We start from the raw sequence: 21,711 nt of genomic DNA on the forward strand, positions 1-21,711 counted from the left end.
TGCTTTTAGTAAAAATATATGTAAAAAAAATTGTTAGTAAACCATAGAAGTGATGAATGGAAAAAGGTGGGTGGTGCATTGAGGTATCTGTATAGACAATGTTATCCATGGAAGCAAAGAGTGTATGAGAGTATAGTGGCACCAAAGCTCTTATTTGGGTGTGAAGTATGGGTTGTGAATGTTGCAGCGAGGAGGAGGCGGCTAGATGCAGTGGAGATGTGTCTGAAGGCAATGTGTGGCTTTAATATTTTGCATAGAATTCATAGTTTGGAAATTAGGAAATGCAGATTTATTTTTATTTTTTTATTAACACATCGGTCGTTTCCCACCAAGGCAGAGTGACCCAGAAAAGAAGAAACATTTTCATCATCATTCATTATATCACTTATCAACACCCCTCTTATCAACACTCCTCCTTCAGAGTGCAGGCACTGTACTTCCCACTTCCAGGACTGAAGTCCTGCTGACCAGTTTCCCTGCATCCTTTCGTACATATTACTGTGCTTACACTCCAACAGTATATCAAATCATAAAAACCATTCGTCTCCACTCCTATCAAACATGCTCATGTGTGAGCACATTAGAAAAGAGTGAGTGGAGACGAATGGTTTTTGGGACTTGACAAGCTGTTGGAGTGTGAGCTGGATAATATTTTGTGGAGGGATTTAAGAAAAACCAATTAACTAGACTAGAGTCCTGGAGGTGGGAAGTACAATGCCTGCATTTTAAAGGAGGGGTTTGGGATATTGGCTGTTTGGAGTGACATCTAAACTGGTATCTGGGTGCCTCTGCAAAGACAGTGATTATGTGCGAATGATGATGAAAGTGTTTCTTTTTTGGTGGGAGATGGCCAAAGTGTTAAAAAATAATTAAACCATCATCAGTAAACATCACAGTGTTGTGATTGAAAAATTGTCGCAATTAAACTGTTATATAGTAAAATCATCCTGAAAGATCACATCTTAATCAGTCGTCTTCTGTATATGACAACTTGGTTTTTGTGCTGAACTACAGAATGACATGCAGAAAGCACTGGTTGTAGTTCTCACGTTGAATACTCAAGGGGGAGGTTGGCATTACTTAAATGTTTAACCCTTTGAGGGTCGACAGGCCCTCTCCGAGACTCGTTCTCAGGGTCGGCCAAATTTAAAAAAAAAAAAAAAATTTTCTTATGAAAAGATAGAGAATCTTTTCCTGATCATAATGACACCAAAAATATGAAATTTGATGGAAAACTTAAGGAATTATACTCTCGCGAAGTTAGCGGTCTCGGCGATGTTTACGGATCGGCGATTTTGCCCACTTTGAGCCCCATTTTCAGCCAGTTCTACTGTACTAGTCGACAAAAAACATGAATATTTCGCTAGAACTCCATATTTTCTATTGAATGAGTGCAAGAAACCACCCATTTACCAATTTCAACTATCCAGTTCAGTGGTCAGAATTTAGCAATTTTGCCAATTTCACACAAATTTCAAAAGATGCCAATTTCCGAATAGGGTCCAGAACAAACAAGAAATACATTCCTGGCACTAAAATGACATTTCCTCTGTTCATTAGTCACGTCTCAAGGCCCCTCTTACATTCTTTTGCTTTCCACCTTGAATTTTTATTCTCACAAAAAATAAAAGATTTACTGTTATGCAGACTACTGCATTAGTGTAAAAAATGGTATGAATCATATTGGCGCACTTGCAAAAGAATATTAGACTCACCAGTTGACGTGTATTGGAAGCTTGGCATGATTTGTTTACTTTTGAACTTTGGTAAAAATCGAACATTTCTGCTACTTTGAGCTCAATTTCAAGGTACTTTTCATTGTAAAACCAGTCAAAATCATCTCAATTTCTATGATATGCCTTCATTCTATAAAATGAGACCAAGAAAACTAGAATACAACAATAAATACCATACGAAAATACAGTGCAAAGTCCCCTGTTTTATTCCAAAAAAACAAAGTTTTTTTTTTCTCATTATGCACTGTGTGCTGCAGGATTTTTTTTTATACTGTGCACACTGACCACATAGACCCATTCTTTCATATGGAGGCCTACCAGCTTTCTCCCACTAGATTTGAGGGCGCTAGAATTTAGGCGTACTAGTACGTCAAAAACCCTGGGTCGTAAGCCATACTAGTACGTCCGAAACCCTCAAAGGGTTAATAATCTTTTAAAATATTGTTTATTATTTAGATTCAGATTTCAGATTTTTTTATTTTCTTGCACGTTTACAATGTGGTTGACATATTGTAGGAAGTATATATACATAGGTAGTTTACAGTGAGGTTTTACAATGATTTGTAGTGCAAAGAGAGCCACTATCATGTCTTGGCATTACAGGCAGTCTAAACTTTATTTATTTATTTATGTCTTTGCAAATAGTACATTGAGATTTTGTATTTACAATTTATCCTTGAATTCTATGTAATATTTGTATTAATGAAAATGCAGGTGCAGCTTGGAGATCAGACAGACAGCAAGACTCTCCTTGGCACTTACTGTTGTACACCAACTCCTGGAGAGTTTATCTGGAGACCAGGCTCACTCACACAGGTATTGTTGCTATACAGTAAACTTCTAAATAACAGCACCCTTGACGATTAACCCTTAAACTGTCCAAATGTAGATCTACGTTCACATACGTAGCGCTCTGACCTTGATTTTTCCCATTTGAAAGAGCTAAAAGAAAACGTAGATCTACATTCGGAGCTCCCCGCACATGGATGTAGATCTACGTTTGGACAGTTTAAGGGTTTACAGGTGCCATTATTTTTATTTTTTCTGTTTAGAAAGTTTTTGTTTTGACTGTTTAATATGTTGACAGTTCAATGTTATATTTTGTCATTAATACACTTCTACTTACACCCCATTCTAGTTCAAGTTTGTCACTAAGTTTTAATGTTTGTTTTTTCTTCACTTCACTGAAGTTGCAAGTTTGAGAGACATTTCTAGGGTTATTAACTTGCTCTTATTAATTACATATACAGCAAAGGTAAAATGGCAGTCTGTACTGAAGCATGCTATCAGTACTGAGTTCACTTTCAAATTTGTGGATGGAAACCAGTATTCACATGTTGTCGAATTCAGCCATGGCACAAAAGGGCGCTGCATAAATGGTGCTGGGGTCAATGTGCCATTAGCTCGAGTGTACCATTACCATAGTACTCGTTCTTATGTTAGTACATATCTAAGGACAGTATTAGGCTTCCTTTTATAGTATAGTAACCTCTGTTAAACCATACCTTCACTTAGTGTGATTTTGTTGCAGTGTGATAATCTGGCTAAATTTTTTATCAGCTTAGCAAAATCATTGTGCCATAAAGCTTTAAAAAATTCAGCTAATGTGTAAATTTTCGTACTGCTTGTTCTTAGGTAGCATAAAGATATGAAAAAAATTGGGTACAGGTATTCCTCATTTAATGAAAATTCACTTAGTGGGATTTTGGTTAAAAATGGAAAAAACATACGACCCATTCTCCATCTAACTCTTTAACTGTCCAGACCCCCAAAATTAATATTGCTTTCAGTGTCCACTGAAATGCTAAAGAATATTTTTCTGAAGGTAATGACATCAGAAGTACAAAATTTGATGGAAAACCTATGGAATTATGCAGGCACAGAGTTAATGGTCACTGCACAAATTTTGCATTGGTGATTCATTGATTTTGAATCCTGTTTTAAGCCATTTCTCCAGTTGGCCACATTCTTAGCTATTTTGCTAGTATGTTTCTATTCTATTGATTGAGCACAAGAAACCACCAGTTCAACTATTTCAGCTACCCTGTAAAGTGCAAATTTAAAAATAGTCCAAAATAAACACTAGACATTCCTGGCATTAAAGCAACATTTCCTCTGTTCATTAATCATATCCTCAGGCCTCTTCTGTATTGCACTTGCCTTTAATTTTGAATTCTTAATCACACAAAAATAGAAGTTTCACTGTTTATTGGGTAATAAAATATAATCAGGAATGATTGGTTATGTTTTACAGTGTCTCAATAAGTGAATCAGGTCTATAAATATACATAAAACAGAATGGGGGTATAGGAGGGAGGGATGTCCCTTTTTAGGAGTATCAGCAAAAATTGAATATTTATCCACTAATTTGAGCTCCTTGGTGGAGGAACTCAGTTTCCATTTAGGTGGGAGACTGATAATAGAAGAGGCCCCTAAAAGAAAGCTTTATTTTTGTCATATCCCCACTTCTCTGCTCTGTTAACTTATAGTGATATAGACGTCACACAAAGTGTGAGCAGCTCTCAGCTACTTTGTATGACTGATGATGTAATTACAGTCACACAAATACCCAGAACTCACCACGTGGAGGTGGCTGCTCTATGAGCCTTAATAGAAGAGGCAATGGAGCCTGCAGTTCTGTGCTATTGGTAAAGTTAGACATTTTCACTGAAGAGGCCCCTACACATCTAGGAGCATTGCCTTGAAAAGGAATATGGAGCAAGCAGTGATGCCTCATTGTCAGCTGTATAAAATGCTGCAGGGTAAAACAGATAAATGGTGCCTTTTAAAATACGTGACCAATCCAACACAACCAACTACTGATAACGCTGCCTCCACATCAAAACAAAAATCACAGCCATACCCTCAGACTTGGTGGTCAAGACCACTTAAGAATTGGTGGTCAAGACCACACCAGACCTATACAGTAGCCACATCATCTCTTGCTATACATTACTATACCAATAAATATGACCAACTGGAATGCAACTTAAAATTTATTATTTTTGTCATTAGGATGTTGTAAAAAATGTTTGGTGTTTTTGAGACATACAGAATGTAACCTTAATTTACAAGTATTTCTTCATATTGCTTAACACCATTTCATATTAGTTACCGATTTTCAGAAACAACTGTTACCTCAAGTGAGGGTCTGCTGAATGAAGTTTGCTAGTTATTGCATGAATATCTCTGTATTTTGGGGATTAATTTTGACATGAGATGCAGGAAGCTTTCATTTTTCCTGTTGCCTTATATTTGAAAGTTTGCTGATTGTTCATCAACATTAAAGCTACTCTTGTTACATCCTATCAACCTTGTAATACTAGACATTTTTCTTCAGGCTGTTACTAAGGGCTATTGGCTTCTCTTAGAAGATCTGGATTACGCTCCAATGGATGTTATTTCTATTCTGCTACCACTGCTGGAGTCAAAGACTTTGTCTCTTCCAGGTGAGTAATATAAATTTAGCTATTTTTTTTTTTTAACAAACCGGCCGTATCCCACCAAGGCAGGGTGGCCCAAAAAGAAAAACAAAAGTTTCTCTTTTTAAATTTAGTAATTTATATAGGAGAAGGGGTTACTAGCCCCTTGCTCCCGGCATTTTAGTCGCCTCTTTCAACACGCATGGCTTACGGAGGAAGAATTCTGTTCCACTTCCCCATGGAGAAATTTAGCTATATATACATATATATATATATATATATATATATATATATATATATATATATATATATATATATATATATATATATATATATATATTGTATATATATAAATATATTTATATATATATGTATATATATATGTATATATATAATTTTTTTTTTTTTTTTTTTCAACAAGTCGGCCGTCTCCCACCGAGGCAGGGTGACCCAAAAAAGAAAGAAAATCCCCAAAAAGAAAATACTTTTATCATCATTCAACACTTTCACCACACTCGCACATTATCACTGTTTTTGCAGAGGTGCTCAGAATACAACAGTCTAGAAGCATACACATATAAAGATACACAACATATCCCTCCAAACTGCCAATATCCCAAACCCCTCCTTTAAAGTGCAGGCATTGTACTTCCCATTTCCAGGACTCAAGTCCGACTATATGAAAATAACCGGTTTCCCTGAATCCCTTCACTAAATATTACCCTGCTCACACTCCAACAGATCGTCAGGTCCCAAGTACCATTCGTCTCCATTCACTCCTATCTAACACGCTCACGCACGCTTGCTGGAAGTCCAAGCCCCTTACCCACAAAACCTCCTTTACCCCCTCTCTCCAACCCTTTCGAGGACGACCCCTACCCCGCCTTCCTTCCCCTATAGATTTATATGCTTTCCATGTCATTCTACTTTGATCCATTCTCTCTAAATGACCAAACCACCTCAACAACCCCTCTTCAGCCCTCTGACTAATACTTTTATTAACTCCACACCTTCTCCTAATTTCCACACTCCGAATTTTCTGCATAATATTTACACCACACATTGCCCTTAAACAGGACATCTCCACTGCCTCCAACCGTCTCCTCGCTGCTGCATTTACCACCCAAGCTTCACACCCATATAAGAGTGTTGGTACTACTATACTTTCATACATTCCCTTCTTTGCCTCCATAGATAATGTTTTTTGACTCCACATATACCTCAACGCACCACTCACCTTTTTTCCCTCATCAATTCTATGATTAACCTCATCCTTCATAAATCCATCCGCCGACACGTCAACTCCCAAGTATCTGAAAACATTCACTTCTTCCATACTCCTCCTCCCCAATTTGATATCCAATTTTTCTTTATCTAAATCATTTGACACCCTCATCACCTTACTCTTTTCTATGTTCACTTTCAACTTTCTACCTTTACACACATTCCCAAACTCATCCACTAACCTTTGCAATTTTTCTTTAGAATCTCCCATAAGCACAGTATCATCAGCAAAAAGCAACTGTGTCAATTCCCATTTTGAATTTGATTCCCCATAATTTAATCCCACCCCTCTCCCAAACACCCTAGCATTTACTTCCTTTACAACCCCATCTATAAATATATTAAACAACCATGGTGATATTACACATCCCTGTCTAAGACCTACTTTTACCGGGAAGTAGTCTCCCTTTCTTCTACACACCCTAACCTGAGCCTCACTATCCTCATAAAAACTCTTTACAGCATTTAATAACTTACCACCTATTCCATATACTTGCAACATCTGCCACATTGCTCCTCTATCCACTCTATCATATGCCTTTTCTAAATCCATAAATGCAATAAAAACTTCCCTATCTTTATCTAAATACTGTTCACATATATGCTTCAATGTAAACACCTGATCTACACATCCCCTACCCACTCTAAAACCTCCTTGCTCATCCGCAATCCTACATTCTGTCTTACCTCTAATTCTTTCAATTATAACCCTACCGTACACTTTTCCTGGTATACTCAGTAAGCTTATTCCTCTATAATTTTTACAGTCTCTTTTGTCCCCTTTCCCTTTATATAAAGGGACTATACATGCTCTCTGCCAATCACTAGGTACCTCCCCCTCTTTCATACATTTATTAAACAAAAGTACCAACCACTCCAACACTATATCCCCCCCTGCTTTTAACATTTCTGTCATGATCCCATCAGTTCCAGCTGCTTTACCCCCTTTCAATTTACGTAATGCCTCATGTACCTCCCCCACACTTACATTCTGCTCTTCTTCACTCCTAAAAGATGGTATACCTCCCTGACCAGTGCATGAAATTACTGCCTCTGTTTCTTCCTTAACATTTAAAAGTTCCTCAAAATATTCTCGCCATCTACCCAATACCTCCATCTCCCCATCTACTAACTCCCCTACTCTGTTTTTAACTGACAAATCCATATTTTCCCTAGGCTTTCTTAACTTGTTTAACTCACTCCAAAATTTTTTCTTATTTTCATTAAAATTTCTTGACAGTGCCTCTCCCACTCTATCATCTGCTCTCCTTTTGCACTCTCTCACCACTCTCTTTACCTTTCTTTTACTCTCCATATACTCTGCTCTTCTTATAACACTTCTGCTTTGTAAAAACCTCTCATAAGCTACCTTTTTCTCTTTTATCACACCCTTTACTTCATCATTCCACCAATCACTCCTCTTTCCTCCTGCCCCCACCCTCCTATAACCACAAACTTCTGCCCCACATTCTAATACTGCATTTTTAAAACTATTCCAACACTCTTCAACATCCCCACTACTCATCTTTGCACTAGCCCACCTTTCTGCCAATAGTCGCTTATATCTCACCCGAACTTCCTCCTCCCTTAGTTTATACACTTTCACCTCCCTCTTACTTGTTGTTGCCACCTTCCTCTTTTCCCATCTACCTCTTACTCTAACTGTAGCTACAACTAAATAATGATCCGATATATCAGTTGCCCCTCTATAAACATGTACATCCTGGAGCCTACCCATCAACCTTTTATCCACCAATACATAATCTAATAAACTACTTTCATTACGTGCTACATCATACCTTGTATATTTATTTATCCTCTTTTTCATAAAATATGTATTACTTATTACCAAATTTCTTTCTACACATAGCTCAATTAAAGGCTCCCCATTTACATTTACCCCTGGCACCCCAAATTTACCTACTACTCCTTCCATAACATTTTTACCCACTTTAGCATTGAAATCCCCAACCACCATTACTCTCACACTTGATTCAAAACTCCCCACGCATTCACTCAACATTTCCCAAAATCCCTCTCTCTCCTCTACACTTCTCTCTTCTCCAGGTGCATACACGCTTATTATAACCCACTTTTCACATCCAATCTTTATTTTACTCCACATAATCCTTGAATTAATACATTTATAGTCCCTCTTTTCCTGCCATAGCTTATCCTTCAACATTATTGCTACTCCTTCTTTAGCTCTAACTCTATTTGAAACCCCTGACCTAATCCCATTTATTCCTCTCCACTGAAACTCTCCCACCCCCTTCAGCTTTGTTTCACTTAAAGCCAGGACATCCAGCTTCTTCTCATTCATAACATCCACAATCATCTCTTTCTTATCATCTGCACAACATCCACGCACATTCAGACTTCCCACTTTGACAATTTTCTTTTTCTTATTCTTTTTAGTAATCTTTACAGGAAAAGGGGTTACTAGCCCATTGTTCCCGGCATTTTAGTTGACTTTTACAACACGCATGGCTTACGGAGGAAAGATTCTTATTCCACTTCCCTATGGATATAAAAGGAAAATTAATAAGACCAAGAACTATTAAGATAAAATCAAAGAAAACTCAGATGAGTGTGTATAAATAAATGTGTACATGTATGTGTAGTGTGACCTAAGTGTAAGTAGAAGTAGCAAGACATGCCTGTAATCTTGCATATTTATGAGACAGACAAAAGACATCAGCAATCCTACCATCATGTAAAACAATCACAGGCTTCGTTTTACACTCACTTGGCAGGACGGTAGTACCTCCCTGGGTGGTTGCTGTCTACCAACCTACTACCTACATACATGTACAAGCATATATATACACATTCCTCTGGGTTTTCTTCTATTTTCTTACTAGTTCTTGTTCTTGTTTATTTCCTCTTATGTCCATGGGGAAGTGGAACAGAATTCTTCCTCCATATGCCATGCATGTCGTAAGAGGTGACTAAAATGTCAGGAGCAAGGGACTGATAACCCCTTTTCCTGTATACATTAGTAAAGTTAAGATAAATTTTTGCTTTTTTTTTTGGGTCTCCCTGCTTTCGTGGGATACGGCCATTTTGTTGAAAGAAGAAGTAGCTTATATGAGGAAGAAGAAGCTTATATGAGGGAGGTGAACATGTAGATTTATTTGATGGACAGTGGAAGTGTTAAAAACTAACTGAGGAAAAACATAATGTCAATTATTCGATACTAACTAAAATGCAAGTATGAAATTGATGGGTATTGATCAATCTTTACCAAAAAATGAGTTCTCAGTACAGTGGACCCTCAGTTAACAATGCCATCGTTAGTGATAAAATCGGATACCGATATGTTTTTGCGTCAAAATATTGGCTCGGCTAACGATAAAAAACTCAGTTAAGGACATTCATCCAGAATGTTTCCGCACAGCCTGAGCCGCCCGGGTAGCCAGTGTGCCATTGTTTACAAGCCGGTGTGGATGATTCCACGTGTACGTGCAATACATTTTGTATTATTCCATTGTTTTTAGTGCTTGTAACTGCTAAATAAGCCACCATGGACCCAAAGAAAGCTTCTAGTGCTAACCCTGTGGTAAAAAGGGTGAGAAATACTACTGAATTGAAGAAGAAAATTGTGGAGGAAATTGTGGCCACAGTGTATACAAGAGAGGGATTTTGAAGGGTTTGGGGCTAACCCTGAGGAGCCTATACCAGTTGCGGAATCTATTGTGTCATTGGGGAAGTCCATTGGGTTGGAGGTTAGTGGCGAGGATGTGGAAGAGTTGGTGGAGGACGATGATGAAGAGCTAACCACTGATGAGCTACAAGAGCTTAATCTGCAACAGCAACAGACCACAGCTTAGGAAATTGCTTCAGAGGAGGAGGAAGAGAGATGGAGGAAGTTGCCTTCTTCAACGATTAAGGACATTTGTACAATGTGGACAAAGGTGCAAGCCTTTATGGATGAACATAACCCTGACACAGCTGTTGCAAGCCGTGCTGGTGACTTTTACAATGACAATTTTGTGTCCCATTTTAGGGAAATCCAAAAACAGAGCTCTCTAGACTGATTTTTGGTGCGACAGGGGTCCAGTGACTCTCAAGCTGGTCCTAGTGGCATTAAAAAACAAAGATAGGAGGTAACCCTGGGAAAGGACTTGCTACCTAAAGTCCTTATGGAAGATTAGCTGATATTTACTTATAGTGATACTGATTCTATGAAAATTAGCCAATACATTCCAATACATGTACTTGATTTTAAGTTAAAAGTAATACTGATAGTATTAAACTTGGCTAGTACCACTTATACCAATACTTTGGTCCTCCCTTACTTATGTCTCTCATACATTTAGGCAACCAGCTAAATTCAGAAATACTTGTATGTTCAGTGGACCCTCATTTTTCATAATTAATCCGTTCCAGAGAGTGACCATTATCGAAATTGACGATTTGCAAATCCATTTTTCCCATAAGAAATAATGTAAATCCAGTTAATTCGTTCCAGACACCCAGAAGTATCAACAAAAAAAAAATTTTTTTTACCTTAAAGGTAGATTTACATACACAAAAGAATGAACATTAAACATGACAGTTACCTTTATTGAAGGCTGTTGTTGATGAATGGAAGACAGGGAGGAGGAGAGAGGGAAGAGAGGTTATTGTTTGGAAGGGGAATCCCCCTCTATAAGGACTCTAGGTCACTTCAGGGGTCACTTCCCTAGTCACTTCCCTAGCTTAAATATAGATTTAGATGCAGAAAAAATGCCAAATAAATGTAAAGCACTAATAAAATGTATAAATGAACATTTAGCATCACACTTACCCTTCTTGAAGACTCTTGTTGGTGTATGGCAGATGGGGCAGAGGGAGGGGAGGCGAGTTTAATGTTGGAGAATTTTTTTTTGTTTGTTTTTAACAAGTTGGCAGTCTCCCACCGAGGCGGGGTGACCCAAAAAGAAAAAAAAATCCTCAAAAAGAAAATACTCTCATCATCATTCAACACTTTCACCTCACTCACACATAATCACTGTTTTTGCAGAGATGCTCAGAATACAACAGTTTAGAAGCATATACATATAAAAATACACAACATATCCCTCCAAACTGCCAGTATCGCAAACCCCTCCTTTAAATTGCAGGCATTGTACTTCCCATTTCCAGGACTCAAGTCCGGCTATGTAAAAATAACCAGTTTCCCTGAATCCCTTCACTAAATATTACCCTGCTCACACTCCAACAGCTCGTCAGGTCCCAAATACCATTTGTCTCCATTCACTCAGGTCCCAAATACCATTTGTCTCCATTCACTCCTATTTAATACACTCGTGCATGCTTGCTGGAAGTCCAAGCCCCTCGCCCACAAAACCTCCTTTAACCACTCCCTCCAACCTTTTCAAGGACAACCCCTACCCTGCCTTCCTTCCCCTACAGATTTATACGCTCTCCATGTCATTCTACTTAGACCCATTCTCTCTAAATGACCAAACCACCTCAACAACCCCTCTTCAGCCCTCTGACTAATACTTTTATTAACTCCACACCTACTTCTAATTTCCACACTCTGAATTTTCTGCATAATATTTACACCACACATAGCCCTTAGACAGGACATTTCCACTGCCTCCAACCGCCTCCCTGCTGCAGCATTTACAACCCAAGCTTCACACCCATATAAGAGTGTTGGTACTACTATACTTTCATACATTCCCTTCTTTGCCTCCATAGATATCGTTTTTTGTCTCCAAATATACATCAGCGCACCACTCGCCTTTTTTCCTTCATCAATTCTATGATTATCCTCATCCTTCATAAATTCATCCGCCGACATGTCAACTCCCAAATATCTGAAAACATTTATTTCTTCCATAGCCCTCCTCCCCAATTTGATATCCAGTTTCTCTTTATGTAAATCATTTGAGAGCATAGGCAATGGGGTCGAAGAGGTATGGAGTAGGTTTAAAAATGTAGTGTTAGAGTGTTCAGCAGAAGTTTGTGGTTGCAGGAAAGTGGGTGCGGGAGGGAAGAGGAGTGATTGGTGGAATGATGATGTAAAGAGAGTAGTAAGGGAGAAAAAGTTAGCATATGAGAAGTTTTTACAAAGTAGAAGTGATGCAAGGAGGGAAGAGTATATGGAGAAAAAGAGAGAGAGGTTAAGAGAGTGGTGAAGCAATGTAAAAAGAGAGCAAATGAGAGAGTGGGTGAGATGTTATCAACAAATTTTGTTGAAAATAAGAAAAAGTTTTGTAATGAGATTAACAAGTTAAGGAAGCCTAGAAAACAAATGGATTTGTCAGTTAAAAATAGGAGAGGAGAGTTATTAAATGGAGAGTTAGAGGTATTGGGAAGATGGAGGGAATATTTTGAGGAATTGTTAAATGTCGATGAAGATAGGGAAGCTATGATTTTGTGTATAGGGCAAGGAGGAATAACATCTTGTAGGAGTGAGGAAGAGCCGGTTGTGAGTGTGGGGGAAGTTTGTGAGGCAGTAGGTAAAATGAAAGCGGGTAAGGCAGCCGGGATTGATGGGATAAAGATAGAAACGTTAAAAGCAGGTGGGGATATAGTTTTGGAATGGTTGGTGCAATTATTTAATAAATGTATGCAAGAGGGTAAGGTACCTAGGGATTGGCAGAGAGCATGCATAGTTCCTTTGTATAAAGGCAAAGGGGACAAAAGAGAGTGCAAAAATTATAGGGGGATAAGTCTGTTGAGTATACCTGGTAAAGTGTATGGTAGAGTTATTATTGAAAGAATTAAAAGTAAGACGGAGAATAGGATAGCAGATGAACAAGGAGGCTTTAGGAAAGGTAGGGGGGGTGTGTGGACCAGGTGTTTACAGTGAAACATATAAGTGAACAGTATTTAGATAAGGCTAAAGAGGTCTTTGTGGCATTTATGGATTTGGAAAAGGCGTATGACAGGGTGGATAGGGGGGCAATGTGGCAGATGTTGCAGGTGTATGGTGTAGGAGGTAGGTTACTGAAAGCAGTGAAGAGTTTTTACGAGGATAGTGAGGCTCAAGTTAGAGTATGTAGGAAAGAGGGAAATTATTTCCCAGTAAAAGTAGGCCTTAGACAAGGATGTGTGTGGTCACCGTGGTTGTTTAATATATTTATAGATGGGGTTGTAAGAGAAGTAAATGCGAGGGTCTTGGCAAGAGGCGTGGAGTTAAAAGATAAAGAATCACACATAAAGTGGGAGTTGTCACAGTTGCTCTTTGCTGATGACACTGTGCTCTTGGGAGATTCTGAAGAGAAGTTGCAGAGATTGGTGGATGAATTTGGTAGGGTGTGCAAAAGAAGAAAATTAAAAGTGAATACAGGAAAGAGTAAGGTTATGAGGATAACAAAAAGATTAGGTGATGAAAGATTGGATATCAGATTGGAGGGAGAGAGTATGGAGGAGGTGAATGTATTCAGATAATTGGGAGTGGACTTGTCAGCAGATGGGTCTGTGAAAGATGAGGTGAATCATAGAATTGACGAGGGGAAAAAAGGCAAGTGGTGCACTGAGGAGTCTGTGGAAACTAAGAGGGGCATGTATGAGAGTATAGTTATACCAATGCTCTTATATGGGAGTGAAGCATGGGTGGTGAATGTTGCAACAAGGAGAAGGCAGCTTAGATGTAGTGTCTGAGGGCAATGTGTGGCGTGAATATAATCCAGAGAATTCCTAGTTTGGAAATTAGGAGGAGGTGTGGGATTACCAAAACAATTATCCAGAGGGCTGAGGAGGGGTTGTTGAGGTGGTTCGAACATGTAGAGAGGATGGAACAAACTAGAATGACTTCAAGAGCGTATAAATCTGTAGTGGAGGGAAGGCGGGGTAGAGGTTGGCCTAGGAAAGGTTGGTGGGAGGGGGTATAGGTGGTTTTTTGTGCGAGGGGCTTGGGCTTCCAGCAAGTGTGCGTGAGTGTGTTTGATATGAGCGAATGGAGACAAATGGTTTTTAGGACTTTACGTGCTGTTGGAGTGTGTGCAGGGTAACATTTATGAAGAGATTCAGGGAAACTGGCAGGCTGGACTTGAGTCCTGGAGATGGGAAGTACAGTGCCTGCACTCTGAAGGAGGGGTGTTAATGTTGCGTGCCTCTGGAAAGACAGTGATGGAGTGAATGATGGTGAGTTTTTGTTTTCTGGGCCACTGTACCTTGATGGGAAATGGCCGATGTGTTACTAAAAAATAAAAGACTAAGAAAGTACCATAAACATAATTAGAAAACTAATAATTAGAAAACTTAGGAGTCTGTGGAGACAAAGAACTTTGTCCTTGGAGGCAAAGAGGGGAATGTATGAGAGTATAGTTTTACCAACGCTCTTATATGGGTGTGAAACATGGGTGATGAATGTTGCAGCGAGGAGAAGGCTGGAGGCAGTGGAGATGTCATGTCAGAGGGCAATGTGTGGTGTGAATATAATGCAGAGAATTCGTAGTTTGGAAGTTAGGAGGAGGTGCGGGATTACCAAAACTGTTGTCCAGAGGGCTGAGGAAGGGTTGTTGAGGTGGTTCGGACATGTAGAGAGAATGGAGCGAAACAGAGTGACTTCAAGAGTGTATCAGTCTGTAGTGGAAGGAAGGCGGGGTAGGGGTCGGCCTAGGAAAGGTTGGAGGGAGGGGGTAAAGGAGGTTTTGTGTGCGAGGGGCTTGGACTTCCAGCAGGCATGCGTGAGCGTGTTTGATAGAAGTGAATGGAGACGAATGGTTTTTAATACTTGACGTGCTGTTGGAGTGTGAGCAAAGTAACATTTAGGAAGGGGTTCAGGGAAACCGGCAGGCCGGACTTGAGTCCTGGAGATGGGAAGTACAGTGCCTGCACTCTGAAGGAAGGGTGTTAATGTTGCAGTTTAAAAACTGTAGTGTAAAGCACCCTTCTGGCAAGACAGTGATGGAGTGAATGATGGTGAAAGTTTTTCTTTTTCGGGCCTCCCTGCCTTGGTGGGAATCGGCCAGTGTGATAATAAAAAAAAACCTCATCACCTTACTCTTTTCTATGTTCACTTTCAACTTTCTACCTTTACACACACTCCCAAACTCGTCCACTAACCTTTGCAATTTTTCTTTAGAATCTCCCATAAGCACAGTATCATCAGCAAAAAGTAACTGTGTCAATTGTTGGAGAATATGACACTAATATCAATTGTACTGCTTATTTGTTTATCACAATTCAACTGATATGACATAAACAATATTAATAACATAGAAACATGGAATATAGTCTAGAATGAATAAAATTAGTCATTATGTATGTCACAAGAGGTGTTCTGTTGTTGTTGTTGGGTGTATAAGGGCCACTGAGAGCATAAGCCATCCATAATGGTGGTGAAGCAGCATCTGAGGTGCTGATGTTTTCTGTAGCCCTATTTAACTCCAACAACATTGGAGGAGTTAGTAGAATCGCTGAATCAGTGAAGAAGGCACCCTCTACCACCATCATAACCACTACCACCATCACAACCACTTCCATCCCTACCACCCTCTACCACTATCACAACCACTACCACCCTCTACCACTATCACTACCACCTTCTACCACTATCACAACTGCTACCACCATCACTACCACCCCCTACCACTATCACAACTGCTACCCCTCTACCTCCACCACTTTCATATTTTTCTACAAACTTTTTCCTAAATTATATGTATTTCTCACATTCTTTACCAAAGGGCGGGCACTGGAAGCTTTCTTTGGAGCCATGGTGACTTATTTAGCAGTTGCAAGCACTAAAACAAATGGAATATTATGAAATGCATCGTATGAACCCGTGGGATCATCCTCACTCATTGATAAACAATGGTACACTGGCTGGGAATAGAGTGTGAGGCGGCTTGGGGCCATGCATACGCGTCCCAGATGAACAACTATTTGCGAGTCAAATGACGATTTGTGAGTCAATGTTTTGATGAAAAAGTTACGATTTCTGAAAATTATGACTTTCGAGCCTTACGAAAAATGAGGGTCCACTGTATAGGGAATGTAAAACACTGCTGAGTATAAAAACTGTAACAGTTCTGAGAAAATTGACCACTGTCTGTTTGTGTGTCCATACATTAGAACAGAAAAACGAAACAAATGGAGGAGTGCATGTACAGGAGGGTCCCGCTTTACAACTGTTTAGCTAATACAGTGGTTGTCAGGTACAGTAGACAGTTAATCTTGCAGTAGATTGTTGATGAGCGTGATAGTTACATTCCTGAAAACTTAGTGAAAGATGAAATTGTGTAAAACAAACTGAAGAACTTATGGGAAAAATAGGGTTACAGTGCTTGGACCCCCAAAAATGGCAAACTTCTTTTAGGTCTCCAAATCATAAAAAATATAAATGATGATGTATTTGTAGTTCATTGTTATGATGTATTGTTTAATGCATTGCTTAAGGCTGCAAATGTTACAGAAATAACATTTCTCACCTTATATTGTGGTACTGGTATGTGTTAGTGATTCTGCAGAGTGGAGAGGGATGCTGTGGCCCTACTGGGCTGAGATGGAAGGTTGTAGATTGTTTGCTGAGGTGGATGGTTGAGGCTTTGGAACTTAAGTTGATTGTTGTACTGGAGTAGTCAGAAATTCTGTACAATGTGTGTCAAAATATGACAAGCTATCATCTGCTATGGCTATGTTTCACTTTACAGTGATTTTTGCTACACAGCAGTAGCCTGGAACCTAATCTGCTAAAGATGCAGGGCCCTCCTGTATATGTTAGTATGAAACAGTTCATAAACAAATGTATTATTGACACTTTGAGTACAGCTCTTTGGATGTGCAGTATACCTTAAAACAACTTTGGGCATGTAATGACACTTGTGTCCCACAGTGCTTATGTGGAAGTGACAAATATGAAAATCCCCCCCCCCCCCCCCCCCCCCCAAAAAAAAAAAAAAAAAAAAAAAGCAAAATGTTTTAATACACAGCATGTGGCAAAACCTAATGTTGCCATCATGTTGTCGCCAACCTTCAGCCACACACCTTCATATCTCTGCAAGTATTGAATGAAGTTTAATTTTTTGGTTTTATTACCACCACAAAAATGAGCCTTTTTTTTTTTTTTTTGAGTTTTTCTTTTTAAATTTGTAACACATGGGGGGGGGGTAATTTTGAGGGTCATGATGGTCAAGGGGTTATAGCATACAAAATGTTGTAATTTCAGTATTTTATTAAATGTGTACTCTAGCAAACTTAACCCATTCATTGTTACATTCATTAATGTTTTAAAGAAATCATGATTATGATTTCAATAAGTAAGATAAGTTTTTCTGTCCACAGGTCATGGAAATATCCGTGCACATCCAAACTTCCAGTTGTTTGCCACACGTCGTACTTTGGGAGGATCCAAGATGGTTAGTGGATATGCTGCCCTCCTAGATAAATTATGGACCACAGTTACCCTAGAGACCCTCACTTCCTCTGAATTGATTCAGCTTGTTGCTACTAGGTAAGCATTTTGTTTTTCTGTAATAAACCATGGTAATTTTTACAGACAGGTGGTTGAAGATGCCGTCATCGTCATAACACATGGTTTAGTGGCGAGAGAATCTTTTAATCATGTTTTTCCGGGAAATTTTCCTGCTGACTTTACAGTGGTTTCAATCCCCAACATGTGTTGAATTTTGATGAGGCAGGGTTATCTAGGAAGCATATACAGTCAAGAATATAGATGAGCAAGCAAGAAAAAAGTAGAGATGGTTTCAAGGAAATTAAGGATCACTTTGTATTTCTTCTTTGTGTAAATAGCACAAGTGATTTCATAACACTGCAGATGTTACCTGAGTAGTTCTATGTTATTGGTAAAGTTACTGAATTTTTCACTGAAAAGGATCCTAACAAATCTATGATTCTGGAGCAGGCAATAATGCCTTGTCATTAGCTGTATAAAATATGTACTGTGATAAAAAGCAGACCAGAAATACATTACAGAATACTTGAACACTCCAGTATTACCACCACAGCAACCAACTTACACAAACACAAAATAGTACAGTCATCTCCTGTGAAGGTTCATCAGCCCTATCAGACCCTCTAAGTGTATTTGATAAGGCTTGTTCCTCCTTATGGAAATTAAAAGATAGAAAAATCAATAATACCATAATAAGATAAACAATTTTATTAATATTAAAAAAAAATGGTAAATATAAAACACTTAAACATGAAATTAATCCTACTTGAAGCAAAGAAATAAAAAATGAAATATATAATTAGTGATTCAAAGCTGATATGTACACAATATGTAGTCAAGAATGGTGCCGTGCCGATGTTCTGGGCACGTAGCTCTGAATTGTGGTTTGGAACGCTGAGCTTGTTGTTGATGATGGGGGGGGGGTTCACAGGTGGACGTGACTGTTAACACTGAGTAGACAGTGACCCCAACACGAGTAGAAATTCTGACGAACGGAGGTTGACTGATCCTCTGACCACCACAACACTTGTGAAGCAGTTAATTCGCCAGTAAGCAACTACCGTGAAACATTGGTGGAGTTGTAACTGGGAGAAGACCGCTTGAATGGTGTGTAGGTGACTGGGTGGTCAGCTACGTGTGGAATGGGGACCAGTGTAGGTAGAGATGCCAGATTGACACTCATACCTTGTCAAAATCTATGCTGCCCCTTTTATCTCGCCTGTGTCGGATGACCCAAGCCAAAAATCAAGGTTAAAATAAAGAAATACAAAGCTACACACTGCTTGAGAAATCACCCACATGATAGGCTTTTTTTTTTTTTTTTTAGCAAGTTTTTTTAAACAATTAACCCACCAAGGCAGGGTGACCTAGAAAGAAAGAAAATCCCCAAAAAGAAAATACTTATATCATCATCATTCAACACTTTCACCTCACTCATACATAATCCCTGTCTTTGCAGAGGCGCCCAGATACGACAGTTTAGAAGCATATACAAAGGTATATAACATATCCCTCCAAACTGCCAATATCCCAAACCCCTCTTTTAAAGTGCAGGTATTGTACTTCCCATTTCCAGTACTCAAGTCCGGCTATATAAAAAAATCGGTTTCCCTGGATCCCTTCACTTAATATTCCCCTGCTCACACTCCAACAGATCGTCAGGTCCCAAATACCATTCGTCTCCATTCACTCCTATCTAACACGCTCATGCACTCTAGCTGGAAGTTCAAACCCCTAGCCCACAAAACCTCCTTTATTCCCTCCCTCCAACCTTTTCGAGGACGACCCCTACCCCGCCTTCCTTCCCCTACAGATTTATATGCTCTCCAAGTCGTTCTACTTTGTTCCGTTCTCTCTGAATGACCAAACCACCTCAACAACCCTTTTTCAGCCCTCTGATTAATACTTTTATTAACTCCACACCTTCTCCTAATTTCCACACTCCGAATTCTCTACATGTTTACACCACACATTGCCCTAGACAGGACGTCTCTGCTGCCTCCAGCCACCTTGCTGCAGCATTTAAAACCCAAGCTTCACACCCATATAAGAGTGTTGGTACCACTATACTTTCATACATTTCTTTGTTTGCCTCCATGGATAATGTTATTTTGTCTCTACAAATACCTCAATGCACCACTCACCTTTTTTCCTTCATCAGTTCTATGATTAACCTCATCTGCTGACACTTAAGCTCCCAAATCTCTGAAAACATTTACTTCTTCCATACTCCCTCTCTCCAATGTGATATCCAGTTTTTCTTTATCTAAATCATTTGATACCCTCATCACCTTACTCTTATCTATGTGCACTTGCAACTTTCTACCTTTACACACCCTTCCAAACTCGTCCACTAACCTTTGCAACTTTTGTTTAGAATCTCTCATAAGCAAAAAGTAACTGTGTCAACTCCCATTTTGTACTTTATTCCCCATAATTTAATCCCACCCCTCTCCTCAACACCCTAGCATTTACTTCTATCAACCCCATTTATAAATATATTAAACAACCATGGTGAGATTACACATCCCTGCCTAAGACCTACTTTTACTGGGAAGTAATCTCCCTCTCCTACACACCCTAACCTAAGCCTCACTATCCTCATAAAAGCTCTCTACAGCATTTAATAACTTAGTACCTATTCTTGTAACATCTGCCACATTGCTTCCCTATCCACTCTGATGTATACTTTTTCTAAATCTATAAATACAATGAAAACTTCCCTACCTTTATCTAAATACTGTTCACATATATATGCTTTAATGTAAACACTTGATCTACACATTCCCTACCCACTCTAAAGCCTCCTTGCTCATCTGCAATCCTTCTCTCTGTCTTACCTCTAATTCTTTCAATAATAACTACCGTACACTTTTCCTGGTATACTCGGTAAACTTCTTTTTTTTCTTTTTCAACAAACCGGCCATATCCCATCAAGGCAGGGTGGCCCAAAAAGAAAAACGAAAGTTTCTCTTTTTAAATTTAGCAATTTATACGGAAGAAGGGGTTACTAGCCCCTTGCTCCCGGCATTTTAGTCGCCTCTTACAACACACATGGCTTACGGAGGAAGAATTCTGTTCCACTTCCCCATGGAGGTAAGAGGAAATAAGCAAGAACAAGAACTAGTAAGAAAATAGAAGAAAACCCAGAGGGGTGTGTGTATATATATGCTTGTACATGTATGTGCAGTGTGACCTAAGTGTAAATACAAGTAGCAAGACGTATCTGAAATCTTGCATTTTTATGAGACAGAAAAAAAGGACACCAGCAATCCTACCATCATGTAAAACAATTACAGGCTTTCGTTTTACACTCACTTGGAAGGTCGGTAGTACCTCCCTGGGCGGTTGCTGTCTACCAACCTACTACCTAGAACTCGGTAAACTTTTTTTTTTTTATTATCACACTGGCCGATTCCCACCAAGGCAGGGTGGCCCGAAAAAGAAAAACTTTCACCATCATTCACTCCATCACTGTCTTGCCAGAAGGGTGCTTTGCACTACAGTTTTTAAACTGCAACATTAACACCCCTCCTTCAGAGTGCAGGCACTGTACTTCCCATCTCCAGAACTCAAGTCCGGCCTGCCGGTTTCCCTGAATCCCTTCATAAATGTTACTTTGCTCACACTCCAACAGCACGTCAAGTATTAAAAACCATTTGTCTCCATTCACTCCTATCAAACACGCTCACGCATGCCTGCTGGAAGTCCAAGCCCCTCGCACACAAAACCTCCTTTACCCCCCTCCCTCCAACCCTTCCTAGGCCGACCCCTACCCCGCCTTCCTTCCACTACAGACTGATACACTCTTGAAGTCATTCTGTTTCGCTCCATTCTCTCTACATGTCCGAACCACCTCAACAACCCTTCCTCAGCCCTCTGGACAACAGTTTTGGTAATCCCGCAC

The 21,711-nt window shown here is 39.4% G+C and overlaps 1 protein-coding gene across 1 annotated transcript in view; it reads left to right on the plus strand.

Moving 5' to 3' along the window:
• The window catches only part of LOC138851369 (midasin-like), a 90,725-nt gene that overhangs the window by 15,703 nt on the left and 53,311 nt on the right, over positions 1-21,711 (plus strand). Inside the window, exons 6-8 of the mRNA XM_070080422.1 lie at positions 2,451-2,552; positions 5,077-5,185; positions 17,675-17,843. Of these exons, the coding sequence (XP_069936523.1) occupies positions 2,451-2,552; positions 5,077-5,185; positions 17,675-17,843 (380 nt within the window). The remainder of the gene's footprint in view (positions 1-2,450; positions 2,553-5,076; positions 5,186-17,674; positions 17,844-21,711) is intronic.

Source organism: Cherax quadricarinatus, unplaced genomic scaffold (assembly GCF_038502225.1).
Source record: "Cherax quadricarinatus isolate ZL_2023a unplaced genomic scaffold, ASM3850222v1 Contig432, whole genome shotgun sequence".
Taxonomy (NCBI): domain Eukaryota; kingdom Metazoa; phylum Arthropoda; class Malacostraca; order Decapoda; family Parastacidae; genus Cherax; species Cherax quadricarinatus.